Source organism: Hemiscyllium ocellatum, chromosome 3 (assembly GCF_020745735.1).
Source record: "Hemiscyllium ocellatum isolate sHemOce1 chromosome 3, sHemOce1.pat.X.cur, whole genome shotgun sequence".
In the NCBI taxonomy this organism is placed as follows: domain Eukaryota; kingdom Metazoa; phylum Chordata; class Chondrichthyes; order Orectolobiformes; family Hemiscylliidae; genus Hemiscyllium; species Hemiscyllium ocellatum.
The window spans coordinates 60,702,760-60,726,485 of NC_083403.1; the positions used below are offsets into that span (position 1 = coordinate 60,702,760).

Sequence of the window (23,726 nt, forward strand, 5' to 3'; positions counted from 1 at the left end):
AGCTCCATCAGAAAGCCACATGGAAACCAGGTGAAAGGGAGTATGGGTTATTGGGTTAGGGAGGAAATGGAAAGCTTAGCGAGGGCATCACAGGGTAGGTTTTGCAAAGTGTGTGTAAAGTAATGGGTGTTATCAGCTCAGACATTTTTAACAAGCTCAGTTGAACCTTAATTATGATTTACTTGATGGGCAGATCACCCATTCTCCATATTATAGAGATGTAGGTGAATGGGACGATTGTGGGCTAATTACTTAGCATATATTAAATACCCACCTGCCAAAAACATACTCAGTAGGGGTATGTAATATCCAGCTCATTGAATCTGAGAGACAAACATCTTGCTCAAAATATTAAGGGGACACCAGTTGCTATAAGAGAGCTCATACAGCAATGAAGTGATAACCCAAGATGGCATCTTATAGAAAAAGAAATAGAGTAATCACCCCTGAAGGGATGGAGAACCATGATATTCAACCATATCCTCGCAAGCTATCAAAGAATTTAATCTAATCTGAGGAAGACAAGAAGAGTGCTCTACTGGGCAAAAGGGACCAATAAGATTAAGAGTCACCTCAGCCAATGTAGCACTTGTAATATCCCAAACTGAGCAGGATAAAGAACTGCTTATGATGCATAACATCCCAGATGAATTAAGGATGAATCTTGGAGTGAATGTCTTTACTCTGGAAGAAACCAATTATTGTATCTCAACTACTGACTACTGGAAGTATGACCTGATGACATTAATGATTCCAAGTGAGTTTGGAGTATGCCTGAAAGCTCTCTTCAGTTGTTACTGATTATGGACTATATTCATTATGGGCAGCAGAAATTGCTCTCAATTCATGACTGAAATATTTGGTGCTTCATGATTGATTGGGAAATTCAACACAGTGCATTATTTCCACACGATTCCCCAGTCCAGTGGGAAGGATGAGACAGCAGTGAAGCTCGCTAAAGGGATAAAAAGGAAATCAAACAAATCCAGCATAATAGTATAAAAACAGCCGTTAATGACTGAAGGCTGTCTTCCTTTACATGACTGAGCACTGCTGTCAACCGTGACAAGTATCATAACTGCATGTCTGTGCTAAACATCAAGGCAACACGTAAGTGATGTGAGCCTGGTAGCTCTGTCTGGGCGAAGGGTGCAAAGCACAAATAGGAAAGGCAAAGACGGGGTACTATGAGCATCCAGGTAGGCAGCAAATGAATGAGCGTTGAGAGAGCAAGAGAACTGTCTCAAGATGCTGCCTGGTCCAGTCTGTGAGCTGGGTACTTGTCTCTTTGTACAAAGTATCCTGGCAACAGCATTTCAACGCTAGTTGCAGATCCCCACTCAAAATGCAGCTTTAAAGTTCAGAAGGATCCTGTGCCTGGATCAGAAATGTGCCATTATGGTTATGAGAGGCTTGAAGTTGATGGAAGCAGTGATCCTTGTTAATAGGGAATTCGCTACTATCGAGCAAGAACCTTGTGTCAACACTGGGAAATGTGTTTTGAAAATACAAGATATTCCTCACATTGAGAAAGGCCTCACCCATCTTCTCATGCTGTTCTCCCACATTTCTCACTATAACCCACATCATTCAGGCCCCTGTAAGGTTTTGCCCTATGTGTTTAATGCCATTGCAGAGACTGATGAAAGTGGGACTGACTGTAATTACCACAACTTTCTCAATGAATGATATTGCTTTTTGACCAGGGATATTGTGCAATCTGTAACTTCAAATGGTCAGACATGAGCATTTCATCTTTTACATTTGATTTTTATGAATGTAGGTTGTTTAAAGAAATTGATTTATTCAAAGTATTCAAGTTAGCTTGCCATAGTCATCTGGACTCTATCTCTCTGTAATTTGCTTTTACTTTAGTTTGTGGTACTCTACAACATATTGTTTCAAATAGCACCCTTACTGTTATAGGAAGACAATGAGGACTGAAGATTCTAGAATCAGAGTCTAAGAGTGTGGTGCTGGAACAGCATAGCCAGTCAGACAGCATCTGAGGAGCAGGAGAATTGATGTTTCGCACATAAGCTCGAAGAGTTTATGTTCAAAATGTCAATTCTCCCGTTCCTCAGATGCTGTCTGACCCACTGTGCTTCTCCAGCACCACACTCTTAGACCCTTACTGATGCAATAAATCAGAATAACAGCACAGGAAAATGAACATGAGATGTCCCTCGTAACTAAGCAGTAGCTGCTCATGTTTAAATTTACTGAGAAATTGATGAATTTTATTCATTTTCCACCATGAATAAATGTTGACTCTTTCTACACAATAAGCCAGGTTTTGAATCTGGTGTTTTTATATAAACGGTGCTAATCTTAAGGTACTCAATTCCTCTGTGCTCTTAAGGACTGGAAAAGTAGATTAACACTAGCAGCCAGTATTTCTTGTATTCATTCATAGGATGTGCTTAATACTGGCTAGGCCAAGACTTGTTAGCCATCCTTAATTGTCCTTGTAGGGGATTGTGATCTGCCTTCTGAAATCAAAGCTGTCCAAGCATCATTGTTAGGAAGGGAGTTTAAGAATTTTGACCCAGTGACACTGAAGGAACTGTGATATATTTCTATGTGTAGCTTAGAGGGGAGTTTGCAGGTGTTCACATGTATCTGCTGCCCTTGTTCTTCTCATTGGTAAAGATGATGCATTGGAAGATACTGTTCACCTTGTTAAGTTGTTGGAGCACACCTTGCAGATGGTATACATTACTGCCACTATAATTTAGTGGTGAAGGGAATGAATGTTGAAGATGTTAAATAAGGTGCCAATCAAGTGACCTACTTTGAGCTGGATGATGTCAAATTTCTTGAGTGTTGGAGCTGCACCCATCAGGCAAGTGAAAAGTATTTCATCCTTGTGAAGGGTAGATAGGCTTTGAGGAGTCAGGTGTTGAGTTACTGGCTGTAGAATTCCCATCTTACAACTATTCTTGTGGCCATATGTATTTATGTTGCTAGTGCAGTTCAGATACCATTCAAGGTAACCCTCAGGATGTTGATGTGAGATATTCAGTGATGGTAGTGCCATGAAATATCACTGGGTTATTGTTGGATTCTCTCTTGTTGAACTTGGCTTTGCTTGGTACTTGTGTTCATTTATTCTCTTTAGAACAGTAATACAAGTGTTCAAATCATGTTTTATGCCATGCTGGAGGAAGAAAGATGAACATAACAGCCAAAAAATCCTTTAGCCTTGAATGTGGTTATGAATTAAATATTAATTCACATATTACACACAAAATGTTGGCAAGGAAACTGACAGAAGCAGTTTTAATTAGGCAAAAAAAATTAGAATGCAGGAAATTTGAAATGCAGTTTTCATCTTGAGATCCTTATCTAACCTAAAAGGAATCTGCCTGTAGACCAAGAAGTAAAAATCATATGCAAATGCAAACTAATTATTGTTACACATACTAAGTTGTGTGGTGAAGGTGGAATGGTCATGTGACTTAACCTAATAATCCTCAGGGTAATGTTCTGGAGACATGGGGTCAAATCTCACCTTGGCAGCTGTTGGAATTATAATTCAATTTATTACTTGGAATTGAAAGCTGGTCTGGGTGAACATGACTATTATCAGTAATTGATGCAAAAATCTATCTGGTTTACTGATGTTCTTTCGAGAAGAAGTTGCCATCCTTACCTAGTCTGTCCTATACGTTACTCCAGACTCACTATAATATGGTTAACATTTAATTGCCTTCTGAAATGAGCTGAGTAAGCTCCTCAGTTCAAATGCAGTTAGGGATGGGCAACAAATGCTAGCCTTGCCAGCAATACCTATATCCCATGAAACAATAATAAAAAACTAAGCGGAAGTTTGCAAGATTATTGTAATGTCAAGGTGTCTTGTTGAACTTGGCATTGCCTGGCACTGGAGCATAAGTCGACAGTCCTGCTTTAACTTCACCATTTCCCCCAGTCTAACAAGAATTTAGATTTTGTCTTCAATTATTTGTGAAACATTAGAAACAGCAAAATTGTGGCTTTTTGAAAAGACTTGAAATTAAAACCCATTAATAACTTGAAATTAATACCCATTTCAAATTCATTTGCAGGGAGGTAATGTCCTATTATTGTTAGACTATTAATCCAGAGACCCTGGTGATGATTGAGGGATCCAGGTTCAAATCCTGCCATGGCTAATAATGAAACTTGAATTCAATGAAAATCTGGAATTAAGATCTAATGGTGACCGTGTTGCCATTGTTCATTGTCAGGAAAAACTCATCTGGTCACTAATGTCCTTTAGAGAAGGAAACTGCCTTCACTACCTATTCTGGTCTGCATGTAACTGCCAACCCACAACAATGTGCTTGCCTTCTGGACAGTTAAATGCTGGCCCAGCCAGCAACACTAACATCCCAGTGAATAATTTAAAACAAAATTACAAAAGCTCATTTTGGACAGAAGACACTTTGACAGAATTCTTTCTGTCTGGAAGCACCTCCAACCGACACAAATCCTCAAGTTCTTGATAATGCATCAATCAGTAAATCTGTCTTTAGAGCATGGTTTATAGGATCTCTTTGCAATCATTCTTTACCACAGAATGGACTGCTTCAGCGCTGATTGAGAAAGATATATGTAGTGATGTTTCCATGCATGCGGGAGAACAAAGTAATTCATCACAATCAATCTTCCCTCACTTTACTACAGTTAAATTACCAGGTTCAAGAACATACATCGATCCAGAAACCTACGAGGACCCTAACCGGGCTGTCCATCAATTTGCCAAGGAATTAGACACTTCCTGCATTAAGATTGAAAGAGTGATTGGAGCAGGTGAGACTGTTACTAGCCGGTGATTGAACTGTTCCACTTTAGTAATATTGAAAGTCATGCATCATCGATGACAGCAGTGTGTCCTAGAGTATAGAATCTGGTAAAATATTTTTCAGTCCATTGTGACTCAATAGATATCAACAGACATAATAAGGGTCTGGTCTTGTGTGTATCTCTATAAGAAGTCCAGTGTGATTTTTAAAAAAAAAACAAATTTTGGAAGTTGGAAATGATTAAGAAACCTAACAAACCATGCTTTTTAGTTAGATCTTAACCATACCTACTTATGCTGTTTTGTTGTAACTGAAAACCATTTTTCATGTGCACCTCCATGCTCTTACTAAGTACTGTATTCCCCAGCTCTTAAGGAGAGGTGATGGGTTAGTGGTATCATCATTGGACTATTAATCCAGAGACCCACATAATATTCTGGGGACTAAGATTTGAATCCCATCAAGACAGATGGTGAAATTTGAATTCAGTAAAAATATGGAAATAAGAGTCATGAAATCAGTTTCAATTTTCAGAAGAAATTCATCGAGTTGACTAATTTCTATTTTGTAGAGAAATCTGCCTTCCTTGCCTAATGTGGCCTACATGTGACTCCAGACCCATAGTATGGGAAGACGGTCAGCTCAATGGAGGTGGCCTCCCTTTGGCAGGCTTGTAGCCCTAGAAGATCTGTACCCATTCACAGAACCACAGGAAGAAAATACCATCCTGTGACTCAAAAACAACACCCCCACTTATCCAAACCTACCCTACTACACCAGGGAGCCGTCGCCTGCACACCTCTGATCAGCCCGACTAACTTCAAGAACCCAAAAGCAAGTATGGAGCAGCTAATTGAGACACCACAAGACCATAAGGCATAGGAGCAGAACCAGGCTATTCAACCTATTGAGTCTGTTCCACCTTTCTTTCATTTCATGGCTGATCTGGTGATACTCAACTCCGTTCTCCTGCCTGGCTGCTTCCAGAAAGACTCTGCCACCTACTGGCAAAGTGTGGCTCTGAACTGTCACCTACTGCTGACAATCTGGCTTCTGAAACCCATGTCCAAAATTGACCGAGGAAAGGAATTTGTGATGGGAAGAGAATTATGTTCATATCATTGTCCTTGAAATAGAAATTGGCTTTTTGATTTTCAACATGGCAGGCAAACATACTACTGAAGGTTAAAAGTGACCATTTTCTCTTACTGTTGGTATGGATTATGAATTCAGATGCGATGTGCTTGATTTCCATTGTGAGATCATTTAAATATTTAAATATTAAAATTGTGTGCCATCCAATTGGATATGACCCAAAATTGATTGACCACTCTCATTGGAGGATTTTCAGCTGTAAACCATATTTTTCTCACTGGCAAAACAGTCAACATTGCCCTTAACAAGCCTTGCATGTAAATTAATCAATTGGAAACCATGCCTGATTTACTGGTGGTGACTAATAAGCTGAAAAAATACTATGGGGGGGATGGAATTGAACTGTGTGTAACAGCACTTCTGGACATATGAAAAGACAGCTGATTACAGCTAATCAACATTTGACAATCATGGTGGGGTCTGGCATTAAAGCCACGAACTGTTGAAGGCTAGTTTATCAGTGACCAAATAAATGTTTGTTTTGGAGAAAGAGGAACAGCAGAGTTGCTCTTTCTGGAGCCATAGAATTCTGACTGCCGATTGCTGACCCATGTAAGGCCTCCCTCTTCAATTTCCCACTCCCTCAAAACTGCTGTCTGACTGAGCAAAGGAACAAATTTCTCACCCTCCCTGGCTCATGAACAGAAACACAGCTGCCCATATGGAGCTTTCAAACAAAAAATAACTGAAGTCTAAACCTGAAAATGCACCACCAGCTTTAGGCCTGTTTCTCGACTCAAAAGCTATCCCAGTTTTACCAAGGGCAGGAGTTTGTGTTCTTATGCGAGCAGGTTGGAAGGCTGGGGTGACTGCTTGCTGAACCTATTGCTCCTGACCTGTCTGAAAATTGTAGTGGGGTTGGAGGAAGTGTTGCCTCGCACCACCCCCCCCACACCAACTCAACCGAGGAGGGGGTAGTAGGGTCTAACAGCATGCAGAAATCTCCGTAAACGAACATCCCCTACCACCACCTCAACCCTTTCACTGGTCTCTAATACCCACCTGCTCATGCTGCTTGCTGAGTCCCACCTGAGCCCACGTTTAGCTCCTCAGTATAGTGAGACTGCCTGGAGTCCCAACAATTGCCATTTTTAACTGGGACTAGCAAATTGTCAATCATCGAACTGGCCAGAAGCTCTAGACCGGACCTGTTTGCATGAGAGGGTTAAAAATCTCAGCTTTAGGTGGCCATTCGCTGTTGAGGTCAGGATCAGGCTCCTCAATAATGTTTTATCTGGGGTGGGGTTGGAGGGGTGGGGGGAGCGTTAGCTGTCAGACTAAATATCCTGTCCTCTTTGATGACACATTGAATCCTAAATTTTGTAAGGACTTGATCCCATGAACTTAAAAACCAGAAATAATGCAATCAAACACAGAAATAATTCAACATTTAAATCTGGGTGATCAGTTTGATAGATTGGATTCTTTGTCAGTGCTGCAATTTTTTTTTGTTTCAAAATAACATGACTCATCTAACACTATAATCCTTAAGCGTGTAAAAGAGGAGAAACAAAATGAAGGGTAACATCTGCAAATAAACAATCCTTTGTTGTTGTGTAGCAGCTGCATCATTATGCTTTTACAACACATCACTTTTACCACTAGATTTGCATTAACTAGGCATACAGCAAGACCCGGTCAACGTTCCAGCAAGCAACATCTTCTATCAGGAAGAATCCAATCATCTCTCCATGAAATTCAATGGCATTACTCTAGCTGAAACCCTCACTTTCCTCCAGGGCTATCATTGACCAGAAAGTGAACTGGACCACCCAAATAACTACTGTTGCTAGGAAAACAAATCAAAGATTGGGAATTCTGTGATGATTAGTTGACTTCCCCTCCCCAATCCTGGTCCACCGCATACAAACCGCAACCATGATGGAGTGTTCTCCACTTCCATGACTGAATGCAGTTCCAGTAACACCTTAGGTGTTCAACACTGTCCAATACAAAACAGTTGGTACCTCTTCCGACATCTTCAAAATTCATTCCATTCACCATCAATATACAATCTGAATCATCTACAAGATGCACTGCAACATTTTCTCAAGACTCCTTCAACAGCACTTTCCAGTTCCAAAACATTATGTGAATACAACCACCTGTAACTTCTCCTCCAAGTCGCATACCATCCTAACTTAAAACTGTATAATCAGTCCTTCTCTATTCCCACATCAAAATCTTGGAATTTCCTTCCTCGGCACTGTGGGTGCACCTATACCACATGGTTTGCAACATCCACAGATCACCACCACCTCGTGGAGGGCAGTTAGGGATGGACAGTAAATATTGGCACTACCAGTGACACTCACATCTTATGATGGAATTAAAAAAACCTGTTCACAGTGCAAAACTATCATCATGTGGCTCCACATGTTTAACAGGAGGTTCCATACATTTAATAAACCATAATTTAGTTTCACCAAGTGTTCACATAACATTGGCAGGAAGGAAAAGTCACCTTAAATCTTAAAAAGTAAGAATGACTGGGATCATTGATCATGTCCCTCAATATGTTCACTTGCCAGGATTTCATATTGTCTCTGATAATAAAAACAGCATCGTTTGTTTGAAGTTAAATTTTGGAAAGACATACATTGAAAAAAAATTAATTCTTCAATTACTGAAGGAAATATTTTGACAACCTAGAAGTAATTGCTTCATAAAAGAAATGTCTTTGTTCTCACATCTTTTTTCACCTCTCCTCTTTTCCACAGGTGAATTTGGAGAGGTCTGCAGTGGTCGCTTGAAGCTGCCAGGTAAAAGGGACATGCCAGTTGCAATTAAAACATTAAAAGTGGGTTTCACTGAAAAACAGCGAAGGGACTTCCTCTGTGAAGCAAGCATCATGGGACAGTTTGATCACCCCAACGTTGTTCATCTGGAAGGAGTCGTTACCAGAGGTATGAAACGTACATTTTTACAGTACAGAATGAGACCATCAGGGCCTCTTGTCTGTACTGTCCTTCTTAAAGAGAAATCGAACAAATGTTTCCTCTTATCCCTGTAACATTGTTTTCCTGTAAGTGTTCAACTAATTCTCTTCTGAAAGTTATGTTGATATTGTTTCCATCATCTTTGTCAAGTGATGTATTCTAAATCCTAACCATTTATTGCATTAAAAAAGTTCTTCCTCATGTCATCTCTGCTTCTTTGACCACAACTTAAACCTGTGGCCTCTAGTAATTGACCTTACAGCTGTTGGAAATAGATGACCTTTATTTATTCGATACAAACCCTTGTTGGAGCAATCTCCACCACAACCATATTCTGTACAAATTAAGACATCATGGCAAATGAACAGAGCGCTCCATGTAATTTAATTAAACCTACTGCTTACAAGTAAATGTAGCTACAGGAGCATTTCGGCTAATCCATCAGGTATGATGTGTGTGTGCTCCCACCCCAGAACTACCATTCTTCCTTTTGATAATATTGCTGGATTTTATCATTACATATCATCAACGTTCCTTTTCAACCTCCTTCAAATTCTAATGAGAATGATATATAACTGTAGAAATTGGACAAACTAATCGTGGTCTGTGCCCAATAACAGAGTCAACAGCCTGAGATGGGGACACATTAATTGAACCAGTAATCTTAGGTGAGCACGCACTGATTGAATCAATATCTTGAGATGCAAATGCATTAATACAGCCAACAGTCTGCCGTGGGACACACCAGGAGTAGCAACAGAATAAGGTGCCAAGTACTAAAAGAATGGAAAGGTTATTTTCACTTCTATTATGGCAATGACATTAATCCCAATAAGTATTGCTTAATCCCTATTTAATTTCATTTTGAAAATAAAATCCTCCCTCCTTCACATTTTTAGCCCTGTTTGGGCTGCTGCTTTGTGTGGTACTTACACTTTGTGTTCAAAATCTTTCTGTCTGGGTCAACTTCAAAAAGCAGGACAAAATTAAACCCACTGCTTTCATCCTTTTTCACAATCTTATCAGCAATGAAGAACAGTTCTTCCTCTCCCAAAGCTTTTGCTGGAATGTTACAATCCCAGTACATGTACATTGGCGTAACACTGATTTCATCTACACAATTTAATATCCCACAACTACATCCACACTCCTTCCACAAGTTTGGATGATAGGATCTTTACTCATTCCAGTTTGACAAAATGCACACAAGACAATGTAGGTCTGAGTTTAAAATCTATAACAATGGTTGTACCTTGCTTGACTTATGAAAATGTGAATGAGGGCTTGTTTGTGTGGGAGAAATGCAGGACATATAATATCAATATAGGCTTCTTGTGCAATTGTATCCCCCCAATCACTTGTAGCTTTAAGTGCTCCCTAATTAACATCCTGGAACTACAGGCAGTTCCAAGAATCCGCTGCATGCTGCACCAAGCACTTTGGAAACTATCAGATTTACCAAATGAAAAAGCTTCTGCAGCTACCCAGAGGAACTTGACATTTACAGTAAGCTCCCTTTATTTGCAGGTAAACCAATTATGATTGTAATCGAATACATGGAGAATGGAGCACTGGATGCATTCCTCCGGGTAAGTGACACAACAACAGACTGCTGTATATTTTTGAAAAGACATGTAATGAAAAATAATCAAAGACTTTGTATCATTTGAAAGAATTCAACAGTTTTGTTCAGAATAGGCTGTTCAAGTTAAATTCACATCTGAAATATTAATGTTTGTTTGTATCAATATAAAAAAGTTCCAATTAAATTCACTCTTTTTCTATAAACTTTGCTAGTTATATAATGAATTCAAATGTCACTTATAAACATATTTAAAAGTTAACAAGAATTTTCTTGATGTTTATGAATTGTCTAATAAACAGTGAGTTAAAGGGAGGCAATAACTTCTCTACCCTCAATAGCAACACATTCAGAAATAGCTAATTTCCAATAGTTTAAAGTTTGACCAAAACTTCATTTTTGTGCCCATACTCCTCTTCAAATCTGCTCACGTCAGACAATGAGAATGTTCATAAACAGAGTGAATGAAAATAATACTCTTAAACTGTTCAACAGCTCAACAGAGCCTGTATGTACAATTATCTAGAATCTTCTCGTGGAATCTTACTATTGTTACTGGAAAAATACTGTTCGTGTGTTGAATTCATAGCTCCTCACTGCTTTGCCATTTCAATCCCCAAATTTCTTAGCACAATCACCTCCTCAAAAAGCAGGAACAAAAATCACCATGGCAAGTGAGATAAACAATTTATAAACCACTTCCCATTTCTCTACCTTGTAATAGAGAAAATGATTATGTCAATTGTTGCAATATTGTATTATTTGGATACTATTCCTTAATATTCATGGACAAATGACCGAAACACAATTAATACTAAAGTCAGCCATGCAAATGTGTTTTTGGCACTGGTTATACTTTGTTTCAATACTGTGCACTCTGCATACCACTGTTGAAATGACCATTCTTTTGAAGCTGTCAAGCCAACACCAATATCGTGACATATCCTGTTTCAGAGAGCCAAGTGTATGGTCCTGAATTATATGTTCAGCACACAAAGAAGCAAAATGCAATGCCATCTCTCACTCCTAAATATCATATTTTTTAGCAGTGACATACCTTATCTCTTACTCAGATAGAATTCTTACATTGGTGGCAGCTTGTCAAAGCTGAAAATAGCAACTTCTTTATCAATGACAACATGTCCCATCTTTAAAAATAGCAGCTTCTGCTCCATGCATGAATTCTGTCCTCTCATGTGCCTATGCTTTTCCCCCCTCCTGTCAAGTATTAGTGCCTCCATCAGTGACTCAGCCTACCCCTCATTTCCCAGCTGCAATGATGCAGTCCATTTTCCACTCAAGTAGCGGTGACTCTTATTAGTCAATCCATTCAACCCCACTCTCAGGTACAAGTAAAAGATCTAACACAAATGTATGGTTTGTTGGTAAAAATCAGAGCTGGCATTAAGGCACTTGAGTCATGCAGCACCATGCTCCTATAAATAGTTTTTATGCAGCATGCAGTCAGCATGCTGGAACTACAGGCATGCAGTCTGTAGTCACAACTTCAGTATTTGACATGTATTGAGCAGGACCTGAGCATCAAGAATAAGAGAAATTACTTGGACAGTGATTGTATTTGAGCATGAAGGATGACCTAGGTACAGAATGTAGAGAAGAATAAAACAAATAATATTATTGATGCTTATCCAAAATTCATTTTATTTCTATTTATTCTCAGAACTCTTTGATACCTACCATGAATGTGACACAATCTGATAAAGGTTGAATTTAATGTCATATCTGAACAGCAATACATTAGCCCTTCTGTGCAGTGTAAACCTGGGTTCTGCACTCAAATCCTGGAGTGAGGCTCAAAATAAGAGCTTTCCGATTTGTTAGTCATCAGAGTGCTATCAAGCTGCCAGACCTGAGATTAACAGTAAAGGCTTACAATTTCAGTTAGTTTTCTCTTTCAAATGCATTATTCATTAGTCACTAATCAGACAGGAATAAGGTCAAGATTTGATGTGATGCATTAGTAATGATCTGCACAAAATTTATCTTTCAAAGGTTGTATGTGTTCATTGCTTTTACCCCATTAGAAACATGATGGACAGTTCACGGTGATTCAGCTAGTGGGAATGCTACGTGGAATTGCAGCTGGGATGAGATATCTTGCTGATATGGGTTACGTACACAGGGATCTAGCAGCTCGTAACATTCTGGTCAACAGCAATCTCGTATGCAAAGTTTCTGATTTTGGTCTCTCAAGAGTTGTAGAAGATGATCCAGAGGCCGTCTACACGACAACAGTAAGTCCAATGCATCACACGATTTGTTATAATTCAGAAAGCAGTTCACTATGTCCACATATTTTCCCATCTCTTAAAGTTTACTATCTGGCTCTCACTCACTAAAGCCTTGGCCTGTTGCAGTCTAGCTTGTTCTTGATGACACAAAACTATCAAACAGCAGCTGTGTTATATTTTTAGCAGGGAACTGCCAGGGTCTGATCAAAGGCCAATTTAAAACCCTTGTGGCACTGGATATTAAAATGAGTGATTGTAAAACCAGTTCACCTTACCATGGACAGTGAATTGCCAAAATCATAACTGACATTCACCAAGACTCATCTGTCAATATTGGGGCACAATATTTTTTAGCTGTCTTCCTGAGATTTGTTCAAGGGCTTTTAGGGTATTACTATTAGTTTTCAGAGGCTACTTCAACATTCTCGCTAACTTATTTATTGGGTGATGAAATCATATTGTGATATGAACTTCTGTTTCTGTGTACAAGCATACGCTCTTTGGATTCACACAGTGGCACAATTTGATGAATTAATTAATATTCTCAATAATGATCACTAAGTGTTATGACACAGAGTAAACTCTCCTGCTTAATTTAAAACCAGCAACACAGAAAAGATTTATCCCATGCAGTAATCTGTAAAAATTCGAGTGATCAAGGACTATTTAAAGTAAAATTAACCACTTTATTTCTTAATGTATAACAGAGAATAATTAACTAGCAACTATTTACCATTCCTTACTCTAATCTATCTGTTACCTTCACTTCTATAATACTAGTCTGATAAAACTCCCAATTAAGATTTACAAATCAACACTTCTTATTTTAAAACCAGGCAGCTGTGCGTTCTTGTCTTCAGATCTTCCTCTGTCTTCTTTTCATCTGGTTAGAAATTTCTGCTTTACAGATTATTGATGGAAAAGGTCCCTTTTTAAGAGAGCACTTTTTCAGGCAGTCTGTTTACATACTGGGTCATGGCAGTTCTCCTCCCAACTGTTCAATTTTCCCTGGTCTTATACTCCAGAGCATCGGATTGTGTCATTGGTTTTTAAGATTGTCAATATACTCAATCCAATCTTAATTGGAGTTTGTTTTGTTTCAGGTATAATTTAAACTGATTAGCCAAATTCGAATTTGCTTTTGTCTCCAAGCAACAAACTATTCGATCATTGTTACATTTTTGAGTACACTTGTTACTGGGTCCGGTAGTTTTGCTGCTTTTTACTCTTTTAAAGTTATACCACATCTTCACAACACTAAGTTTTTATGAAAGCAACAGCATAATTTCACAACAGAATTTAGTTGTTTCCAAAATAACTCAAACACACTTCAACATGTAAAAAGCCATCACCCTTAGCTTACCTTCCATCCACAGACTGGTAAGACCACAGTTTATTTTCACTACTTGTATGCAAAGTTGGAAGTTTTGAACCAAGCTACGCTTTTAACTGTATCTCAGTTCAATTTCAGAATTAAATTTAACAATTAACATAGCATCCACTATGTTAAAATTCTTTACATTTTTCCCCATATAGGAAATCCTAAGCATATGCATTCTTCTTACATTTAATTACTTCAGTCACTTCATATTTTCATGGCTTCAATAGTTGAAAGTGTATTTGATGACAGGTTTAAAGCTCATCTCCCTTCTTTTCAGTCTCCCCTCACTTTCATCACACATCTTTATGGTCTTTCTCTCTCTTCCATCTCACAAGCAGCATATCTGTCTCTCCACTGCAACCTTCCTCTCTCACTCTAACCCAGCAGTCTTCCAATCGTGCTTCATCCACTTAGCTTCCGTGTCTTCCCCACAATCCCCTCACATTAGTCTTCTGGCTTCTCACAGGCCCCATGTAGATTGCCTCCCTCTCCTCACCACAGCCTGAGATCGATAAAATAGGTGTTTCGATGAAAAAGCAGATCTACCATCTTCCTCTCCTGCTGGCTCCTGAACCCTGCTCCTGTAGGCCCTGATCACTTCTGCAGAGGTTCCCCAAATGGTCGCTATTTCTCCAGTTACAAGATTTTTTTTCTTTTTTGGAAGAGAAACAAAGCCTGTAACTGGAGGAGCAGCGAGCATAATTGAGCCTATCAGCAGCAGCAGAGGAGAGAATAAGCTTGTGATTGGAGAAGCAGACCATTACTACTTCCTTCTGTTCTGCTCTGAATCCAATTGGTCTTCCCTGTGTGTGTGCTTTCTCCCAGTTGATTTTTTGAGGCAAATTCACCTGCAGCCTCCATGTTTTTTGAGCAATAGTCAACATCTGCTGACTTTGTAGCATCACATCCATGGCCTCAGAAATTCTTGTTATCAGTCACCCTGACTTCTCAAGTGAGCAGGATTCCAAACTTCACCAGCACAATGCTTTGACAACTGCTAGCTTGTACTTATCCTACTGAACTATCACTTTCATCTTTGGCAACTTTCATTATCCCCTGCCTTACAAGCAAGTCTATGCCTTTTAGCCTCTCTCACTCAAACATGCACATCTACTCCATTCTTCTATTAATTGCAAGGCCTGTAACTATCTTATGATATCATTTTTGAATTTTCATCCTAAGTCAATTTGCCTTAATATGTCTCCTACTTTTGAAGTGCTCCTTGGAGCCTAGTTCTAAACCAGGTGTCTGATTACTTTTCCTTGCACTTCCCTGGCTAAACTCTATAATATGCCTTGCAACAATTTCTGTATTAAAGATGTCATTTAGAAGCAGGTTGCTATGAGAAGTAACCTTAACTTAGGATGGATTAAAAAGTGTGAAATATATGGAAGTCTGTTTCAAAGCAGCTGTGCTTCTCTCACTTCATACCACACATAAAATGTTTAATAAAAATTAGCCTTGGACAATTAATGAACCAATGGCATGTGGTTCATGTTTAAATGACTTCAATTATAGTGTAGAGTAGGAACAGAAGAGCTTCAAAAGGCTCAGGTCTTGAATTTGCTTTTATTTCCTGAGTGGCAGAAAAATAAGTCTAGAATTGTACTTTTTGTTGCCAATAAGGTTTTTAAATTGAACTTTTCTAATTGTAAATAGGAGCTTTAGCTTGTTTATGTTTGACATCTGCATGCGATTGTAAATGTGCAATAAAATGGCATTCACATATTTCCCTATTCATGAACTGGCCTGTCATCAGAATCATTTGATGTATCACTGGCTCATAACACAATATCCTACACCCGAATGCACACAAAGTAAAATTAAGTTTACTTGGTCTACTTCAGCTTGAAACATGTGCCGAATGTTACCTTCTCAATAAATTATGATGAATCTAAACTCCCTTTAGCAAGATTTTACAGACAATTGTAATTTTCTATTTATACCACAGTAATGATCAAAGTCTGATGAATAAATGCATAAGGGAAAGGTTGAAGCGTAGGGAAGATCCTGGTAAGGGAGAATGCAAAGAGGGGAGAAAGGGATAAAACTTGGGAAGACGAAGAGCAACTTAGGAAATTGAAGTGTCAAGAAACATAAAACATTTTGTACAGACACAGAAATAAGAAATTGAAGGTTGTGATGGCTAGGACGCAATCACAAGCAGTGGTCAAGAAATAGCAGTAATGTTAAAAAAAAATTGTTTCAGGTTGTACCAGGGAGATGTATCAAATGGAAACAACCAGAAAATGTGATTAAAAAGACATAACAACATTAAAAAGAGAAATAATAATAAATAAAGTTAACCAACTCAAAAAGAGAACTAATCATCTGGCTGGGATGGATTACATCTGTGTACTTTAAAAGGATTTAGGAAAGATATTACAGAAACATTGTTATAGATATTTAATAATGCATTTAAAATGGTGTTCTGTCAGATGACTAGTAGACATTAAGTTATTTTGTACCATATTTAAGTGAAGGGAACAATGTATCGAGTGAATTATAGACCAGTCATTTAACATTGAAGATAGCAAAAATAATGCTCTCCATATTAAAGGAGAAAATAAAGTGGTGCTTTAAATACAACTTTCTAATCAAAGCTGAGGATGCTACCATCTGAGCTGCTGCTGACATTCAAAGAGCGTATTGAAAAGTTGTAAAAACAAAAAAAAAATTTAGCCTGCTTGCCTTCATTGCTTAGACCACTGAGTACAGGAGTTTGGATGTCATGTTGAAGTTGTACAGGAAGTTGGTGAAGCTGCACAGTTCTCGTCTCGCTGCTGTAGAAAGGATATTATTGAATTGGGGATTGTTCAGGAAAAACTTACCACAATGTTGCCAGGAATAGAAGATTTGAGCTATAAGGAGAGGCTGAACAGGCTGGGACATTTTTCACTGGAGCATAGAAGGTTGAGGGGTAACCTTATAAAGGTTTATAAAATTGTGAGAGGCATAAATAAGGTGAATAGCAAAGGACTTTTCCCTAGGGTGGGTGGGTTCAAAACTAGACGGCATTTTTTAAGGTAAGAGCAGAAAGATTTAAAAGGGACTTGAGAGGCAACTTTTTCACACAGGGGGTTGTTCATATGTGGAATAAAGTCCCTGCGGAAGTGGTAGATGCACATACAACTACAATATTTAAAAGACACTTGGGCAGGTAAATGAATAGGCAAGGTTTGAAGGGGTAAGGGCCAAATGCAGGAAGGTGGGGCTAATTTACTTGGAAAACTTGGTCAGCATAGATGAGTTGGACCGAATGGTCTGTTTCCATGCTGAATGACTCAATGACTCTATCATTGTGTACGCAGGTAGAGTGTTAGAGACTAAGTAAGAAGAAATAAAATAGATAGAAAAAATGTGAAGCCTGTGAATTGTGAAGTAGGGTTTTCAGAAATAAGAGTTATGGATAGATGCTAGACTCAGGCGACTGACTGTGTGGAGTTTGCACGTTCTCCCCGTGTCTGGGTGGGTTTCCTCTGGGTGCTCCGGTTTCCTCCCACAGTCCAAAGATGTGCGGGTCAGGTGAATTGGCCATGCTAAATTACCCATAGTGTTAGGTAAGGGGTAAATGTAGGGGTATGGGTGGGTTGCACTTCGGCGGGTCGGTGTGGACTTGTTGGGCCGAAGGGCCTGTTTCCACACTGTAAGTAATCTAATCTAATCTAATCCTGATTCAGTCAAACAGTGGTGGGAATCTAAACATATGGAGGTCAGCGAGGAGCATCCAAAATTAAATTGTTGATATAACCAGTACAGGCTGATACTAAAATCCATACTCACTGCACAAACATGTTGAGAAACAACATGCTGTCTATGCATGTCCATTCATTGATGACTTGCATAAAACACTAGCTGCTCCTACTCACCATTCCCAGTGAATTCTGGGGCTAGGAAGGGTGATGATCTGGTAGACTGCCTGTGGGAGAGAGCTGGAATTTAAGACAGAACCATGGTCTCAATAGTGCCATTGAAAATCCAGATGATCTATGACACTAATCAATTAATTTGTAAATTTATTACACTGTCTTTCCAATGAAGATAATGCATCATGTGGCATATTTCCCTTGTTCATGCTTTGAGCAATTATACGAAGGAAATCTGTAAAGCTCTGGTGCCCCATGTCACAAGAATCAGAGTCTAGAATGGAGAATGAATGAGAAAAGGATCGGATCCATTGTTTCAGTGTTATTGAAACTTCAAAAGAAAGAAATATCTATATAAGTATTTTTTTCCCTTTTTCCTTGAACTCTACTGGACCAGAGCTGCTCTGGTAATGTGTGCTATCACAAAACCTCTCTACCTCATTGTGCCAGGAGTCAAAAATGGGGTACGCATTGACCCTTAACATTTAAATTGTCAAAATGTCTGGAACTGGGACTGATGCAGTGTTTACGTCAATGGGATTATGTAGTTCTGCTCTGCTTAAGATGTATCATTTATATAAATGATTTGGATGAGAGCTTAGAAGGAATGGTTCGTAAGTGGTCAGATGACACCAAAATTGGTGATGTAATGGACCTTGATCATCCTGCTGGGCTGAGAAGTGGCAGATGGAGTTTAATTGAGAAAATGTGAGGTGTTGCTTTTGGTAAGACAAATCAGGGCAGGATTTATGCAGTTAATGGTCAGGTCCTGGGGAGTATTGCTGACCAAAGAGACCTAGGACTGCAAGTTCTTGAAGCTGAAGTCACAGGTAGACAGGGTAGTGAAGAAGGCCTTTGGAACACTAGCCTTGATCAGTGCATTGAGTATAGGAGTTAGAATGTCAATTGGCGGCTGTACAGGCAGTTCTGTTGTAATGTGCCTTTCGTTAATGCAAATTGGCTGTAATGCGATTGGTTGAGTAGGAAATACTTATTCTAAAACACAGACTTTTAAAGTGTGTGTTGACTATAACACAATTGCATCACCAACACTTTAAGTGTTTTTGTATTGCACGATTTTTGTATAGTGTGGGGTTGCACTACAGCACAACTACCACGTAATAGGAGAACTATCTGTACAAGGTATTAGTAAGGCTAATTTTGGAATACTGCTTTCAATTCTTGTCTCCCTGCTATAGAAACATTAAACTTGAAAAGGGTGCAGAAACAATTTACAAGGATTTTTCCAGGGTTGCAGAATTTGAGCTATAGGGAGAGGCTGAATAGACTGGGGCTATTTTCCCTCGAGCATCAGAAGCTAAGAATACTCACAGAGGGAACCTGATAGAGGTTTATAAAATCATGAGGGTTTGGATAGGGTGAATAGTCAAAATCATTTCCCCAGGGTAGGGGAGTCCAAAATTAAAGGGTATAAGTTTAAGGTGGGAAGGGATAGATTTAAAAGGCACCTAAGAGGCAATCTTTTCACACAGTGGGTGGTGCGTGTATGGAATGAGTTACAAGAGGAAGTAGTAGAAGCTGGTACAGTTACAGCATTTAAAGGCATCTGGATGGGTTTATGAATAGAAAGGGTTCAGAGGGATACGGGCCTAATGCTAGCAAATGGGACTGGATTAATTTAGGATATCTGATCGGCATGGACAAGGTAGATTAAAGGGTCTCTTTCTGTGCTGCACATCTCCATGACTGTATTTCAGTTCAAAGCCTCTCAAGAATGTAGGATCTGAAGGGTATGAAGGAAAGCAAATTGCTTTGTGTGTATATTTCCAAATTGAAGTATTGCCAAAAACATAACTTGAATTCTGAATTTGAGTACATTAAGCCTTTCCAACTCTGTGAATACTTAATTGTACCTACATGCAAGCTTGGCATTTTTAATGTCACCAAATCAAAGCAGGTTTAAAATTGGTCTTGGACAATCTTTGACAATCTGTTCTTTGTTCACCTAGGGAGGTAAAATTCCAGTACGGTGGACTGCTCCTGAGGCTATTCAGTACCGTAAGTTTACATCAGCCAGCGATGTGTGGAGCTATGGCATAGTAATGTGGGAAGTAATGTCCTATGGAGAGCGACCGTACTGGGATATGTCCAACCAGGATGTAAGTTACTCTTTATCACTGAAAGATCAATTAGTGCTGCACTTTCTTTGTGTACGCTAAGAACCAGCTTCTTTACTGAACTACTGCTTAACAATCTGCAATTCGAATGCAGAGTAATTGTTATAGATACTGAGTACTACAAGCTTAAGAAAGAAAATCATCGAGGGAGGAGCAACGCACCTCTATCAAGCTGATTTTTAATCAATGTATTCACTTGTGTAAATAGATTCCAACCATATGTCAGGCCCCTGATTAGTCTTTGCTAAGGAAAGAAATAGCAATTAATTCAATGAAGCTCACACTCTTAAAAATAATTGAATTATTTCTCATTGTAAATGCAAGTCATTTCATGATTTGTTAGCTCTGTTGATTGAGATGACATACATCAAAGACAAGTTCTGTAACACTGGCAAATAAGAAGTGGAGAAGCCTTTGTATAGCATAGCAAGCAGCTCTGTTCTGAGAGAGCAACATCAATAGCAGGCACACATTTTTCTCACTATCACCATTCATGACCATAACACTGCTGACCTCGACAAATCAGAAGACCTTGTAGATCCTGATTTTGGTGAGTCTTCAAAGACACAATCAGACTGAGTATCCAATGTGTTGACCTCCCAGTCCTTTGGGGCATGAAAATGCATGGCATGCAGTCACACAGTTACTGCAGACTCATGTCAACCAGCACGCTATGGAATAGGAGAAAGTGAGGATGCTGGAGATCAGAGTCAAGGGTGTAGAGCTGGAGGAGCACAGCAGGTCAGGCAGCATCCGACGAGCAGGAGAATCAATGTTTCGAGCATAATCTCTTCATCAGGAATGAGGCTTGTGGGCCGGGGTGGGGGGGGGGGGGGGGGCGCGAGGAGCTGAGAGATAAATGGGAGGAGGGTGGGGCTGGGGGGAAAGTAGCTGAGAATGCGATAATTAGATGAAGGTGGGGAGAAGGTGATAGGTCAGAGAGGGGGGTGGAGCACATCTGTGGGAAAGACAATGGACAGGTCAAGAGGGCGGTGCCATGTTGGAGGCTTGGGACTGGGATAAGGGGAGGGAAGGGAATTGAGGAAACTGGTGAAATCCACATTAGTCCCGTGTGATTGCAGGGTCCCAAGTGGAAAATGAGGCATTCTTCCTCCAGGCTTCGGTGATGGAGAAGGCCCAGGACCTGCATCACCTTGGTGAAGTGGGAGGGGAAGTTGAAGTGTTCAGCCACTGGGTGGTGGGGGTGGTTGGTGCGGGTGTCCCAGAGATGTTCTCTGAAATGATCTGCAAGTTGGTGTCCTGTCTCCCCAATGTAGAGGACGCCACATTGGGTGCTACAGAAACAATAGATGACATTTGTGGAAATACAGGTGAATCTCTGATGGATATGGAAGGATCCTTTGGGGCCTTGCATGGAGGTGAGGGGGACATTTGGGTACACAGTTTGCACTTCTTGCAGTGGCAGGGGAAGATGCCGGGAGTAGAGTGTGGGCTAGTGGGGGAGCGGGGCAGGGAGTGTGGATCTGACAAGGAAGTTGCGGAGGGAGTGGTCTCTCCGAAATGCTGATTAGGGGTGGGAAGGGAAATATATCCCTCGAGGTGGGGTCTGTTTGTAGGTGGCGGAGGGTGATGTGATGTATATGGAGGTTGATGGGGTGGAAGGTGAGGACCAGGGGAATTCTGTCCTTGTGTTGAGAGGGGTGGGTTCAAGGGCGGAGGTGTGGGAAGTGGAGAAGATTTTTGGCGACGGAGGAAGCCCAGGACTTTGGCAATGGGCTCCCTCCCATTTATCTCTCAGCCCCTCGGTCCACAAGCCTCATTCCTGATGTAGGGCTTATGCCCAAAACATTGATTCTCCTGCTCATCAGATGTTGCCTGACCAGCTGTGCTTTTTCAGTACCACACTCTCGACTTAGCACCCTTTAGAATGTTGAATCAAAAGGAGAGTGTCGAACTTGTAGGCTCCTAGTAGACCTTAAAGGAGAATCTTGAGTTCCCATTTGCATGTTGCTTTTTAACAATCCTTTCTTAGGATGTGAGCATTGTTGACTTCAGCCAACATTGATTGCCCATATTAATTACCCTTGAAAAGTTGGTGAAGGCCCAGCTCCCTGAATTGCTGCAGTTCATGTATTGAAGGTTTATTCACAATCTTGTTAGAAAGGAGCTCCAGGATTTTGATCGAGTGACAGTGAAGGATTGGTGATATAGTCCAAAGACAGGATGATGTGTGGCTTGGAGGAAAACTTGCAGTTGGATCAGTGGATAGAATGCCATTCAAATGGGCTACTTAGTTCTCAGTGATGTTGAGCTTCCTGAATGTTGGAGCGGCACTCATCCGAGCAATTGGAGAGTGTTCTATTAGTCTCCTGAGTTGTGCCTTTGGCAGTAATGGACAGGCTTTAGGGAATCTGGATGTGAGTTACTTAGGGCAGGATTCCTAGCCCCTGACCATCAGTTATGGTCACAGTACAATATTAATATGGCAGGTCAGATTCTGTCTCTAGTGAGTGGTGAGTCCCAGAATGTTGTTAGTGCAAGATTCAGTAATGGTAATGCAATGATTCAATTTCCTGTCATGCTGGAGATGATTATTACATGGCACTTGTGAGGTACAAATGTTACTTACCACTCGCCAAGTCAAGTCTGATTGCTGTTCAGTCTTGCAGCAATTAAGGAAGATGAGCAGGTCCCATTTTGGAAACAAAACCAGAAAGTGCTAGAAACAAATCAGCAGGTCTGGCAGCATCTGTAGGAAGAAATCAGTTAACATTTCAGGTCCAGTGAGCCTTCCTCAGAACTGAGGATGGGTCACTGGACCCCAAACATTAACTCTAATTTCTCTTCACAGATGCTGCCAGACCTGCTGAGCTTTTCCAGCACCTCCTGTTTTTGTTTCTGTTTTACAGTATCCGCAGATCCTTTGGGTTTTATGTCCCATTTTCAGTACTCCTTCCCAGACTAAATATAACATCACCTGATATGTAATAGGTCTTAGTGATAAAGGTAAGTTGGTGTTAAAGTAAAGGGGAGGATGGATGCTTGGCAAAGGAGCAGCAGACAATTCATTTCATTTTCATTTCTTAGTCAGAGCTGACTAAGAAGCTTCATTCTCTGTCACCACTCCTCCCTAAGCTATTGCTGGATTCCCCCTGACAACTCGTGAGGTAACTTCAAGGTCACAGCTCCCACAGCTACCTAGACTACACCTCCTGCCACCCTACCTCCTGTAAAAATGCTATCCCTTAATCTCAATTCCTCTGCCTCCACAGCCTCTGCTCACAGGAGGACCAATTCCAACATAGAACATCCCAGATGGCCTCCTTTTTCAAAGACCGCAATTTCCCCTCCCACATGGTCAACGATGCCCTCCAGCACATCTCCTCCTCTTCCCTCACCTCTGCCTTTAAACCCCACCCCTCCAAGTACAACAAGGACAGAGCCCATTTGGTCTCACTTTCTACCCCTTGACCTCCAGGTACAATGCATCATCCTCTGCCATTTCCAAAACCTACAAACAGACCCCACCACCAGAGATATAGTCCCCCACGCCCCCCGACCCCTACCAGCATTCTGCAGAGACATTCCCTCCGTGACTCCCTTGTTAGGTTCATGCCCCCCACCAACATGCCCTCCACTCCTGGCACCTTTCCCTGCTACCG

General features: G+C 40.3%; 1 protein-coding gene across 6 annotated transcripts in view; it reads left to right on the plus strand.

Moving 5' to 3' along the window:
* Positions 1 to 23,726, plus strand: part of epha7 (eph receptor A7) — a 305,918-nt gene that overhangs the window by 271,206 nt on the left and 10,986 nt on the right. For 4 of the 6 annotated variants that reach the window (XM_060850321.1, XM_060850346.1, XM_060850329.1 and 1 more), the window contains 5 exons: positions 4,672 to 4,797; positions 8,666 to 8,851; positions 10,412 to 10,473; positions 12,512 to 12,721; positions 19,936 to 20,085. In XM_060850321.1, coding sequence (XP_060706304.1) covers positions 4,672 to 4,797; positions 8,666 to 8,851; positions 10,412 to 10,473; positions 12,512 to 12,721; positions 19,936 to 20,085 — 734 coding nt within the window. The remainder of the gene's footprint in view (positions 1 to 4,671; positions 4,798 to 8,665; positions 8,852 to 10,411; positions 10,474 to 12,511; positions 12,722 to 19,935; positions 20,086 to 23,726) is intronic. The other 2 variants (XM_060850337.1, XM_060850361.1) reach the window with 1 other exon arrangement.